The following is a 1,449-nucleotide window of genomic DNA, read 5'->3' as shown; positions in this document are numbered from 1 at the left end:
GCTACTCCAACTATGGCAGGAAGACCAGACTGCTGCGCAGTACGCCCTCACCTTTCGTACAGTGGCAGCATCCAGTGAATGGAATGAGCCGGCGCTCCGCACCTTGTTCAGAAGTGGATTGGGTGAGGAGGTCCAGTCGGAGCTGGCATGCCGAGACAACACTCTCTCATTGGATGCACTCATCACGATGGCCACCAATCTGAATAACCTCCTCCAGGAGCGTCGGCACTCCCGTCGCCTCCTTCCCTTCTTTTGACCTGGAGGTTTACCAGGATCTCCGGGAGGTTTTGTCCAAGACTTGTGCCACTTGTCTCCCTCCTCATCTCCCCTGGGACTGTACCATCGACCTGCTAACAGACTCTGCGCCTCAGCACAGCCACACCTATCCCCTGTCGGTGGCTCGTGCTCATTCTCAAGGTGTGCATTCTTAATCTCGAACAGCCTCCTAGCCACTGTGTGTGAATCCGGGCCGGTGATAGGCTACTTTGTTTTATAGAGGAGTCAGTACACAGTTCCCCAAAAAATAGAGCTACGCCCCAAGTTAAGCACTGGTTAGTGAAACATAGGGTATGTTAAGTCCCAGAAAGCTGGACAGCTCTGAAATTAGAGCGTTGATTGTGTCAGGTAAAATCACAGAGACAGTGGTAGACAATGGAGTTGCCCGAGATCTACACCAATGATGAGTTTGGCGTTGACAATAATGGGGCTGCAGAACGGGTTGAGAATCTTTATACCAATGAAGATGGTATAACTTCTTTATATCAATTCTCATGACTCCAAAAGCAAGGAAAATTATTTCACCCCAAAGAGCAGACCATGGGCTAAAAAGCCAGGACTGAGAGTTCAGAGAGGAGACTGCTGCAGTGTGTCTTGTACTTCTGTGTGTTCTCCTACTGACTGGGATCATAGGCCTCTGTGTGACTATAATGAAGTGATGGGCAGTTTATGAGGAGAACATCTTCGTTTATAAAACCAACTCCTCAACAGAAAGAGACCAGTTCCAGACCAGGTACAATGCCATGACTAAAGAGAGAGACCAACCCCAGGCATAGAGAGAATATCTCCAGGCAAAGCTCACTGTGCTAGAACAACGTGTAAAATAGGGATGGGGGTATTACAAGTCCAATTTGTACTTCATCTCTACAAAGATGAAAACCTGGGAAGAGAGCAGACAGGACTGTCTGAGAAGAGGAGCAGACCTGGTGATCATAAACAGTGGAGAAGAACAGGTCTAGAATTGACCCTTCGCTAAGCCCTGTCCCAGAATTTTGGGCAACCAATTTCAACGCTCCAATAGATAACGCTCCAGTAAATACATATAGCAAGTAAAACACTGGAATGGTAGATTTGCAAAAGTAATGGGGCGCAAAGGAGCAAAATAAATAAATAAATAAAATAAATACAGTAGGGAAAGAGGTAGTTGTTTGGGCTAAATTATAGGTGGGCTAT

The 1,449-nt window shown here is 46.9% G+C and overlaps 1 protein-coding gene across 1 annotated transcript; it reads left to right on the top strand.

Moving 5' to 3' along the window:
- Positions 1-651: 651 nt before the first annotated feature.
- LOC135529074 (CD209 antigen-like protein A) lies at positions 652-1,235 on the top strand. Its single transcript, XM_064957985.1, has 3 exons — positions 652-745; positions 865-917; positions 1,104-1,235. Exons 1-3 carry the CDS (start codon positions 652-654, stop codon positions 1,233-1,235), a joined length of 279 nt encoding a protein of 92 aa, XP_064814057.1.
- Positions 1,236-1,449: the final 214 nt, after the last annotated feature.

The sequence above is a fragment of the Oncorhynchus masou genome, chromosome 5 (genome assembly GCF_036934945.1).
Source record: "Oncorhynchus masou masou isolate Uvic2021 chromosome 5, UVic_Omas_1.1, whole genome shotgun sequence".
Lineage (NCBI taxonomy): Eukaryota > Metazoa > Chordata > Actinopteri > Salmoniformes > Salmonidae > Oncorhynchus > Oncorhynchus masou.
Note: the sequence above shows the minus strand (reverse complement) of the source record. Positions and strands in the feature narration are given on the sequence as shown.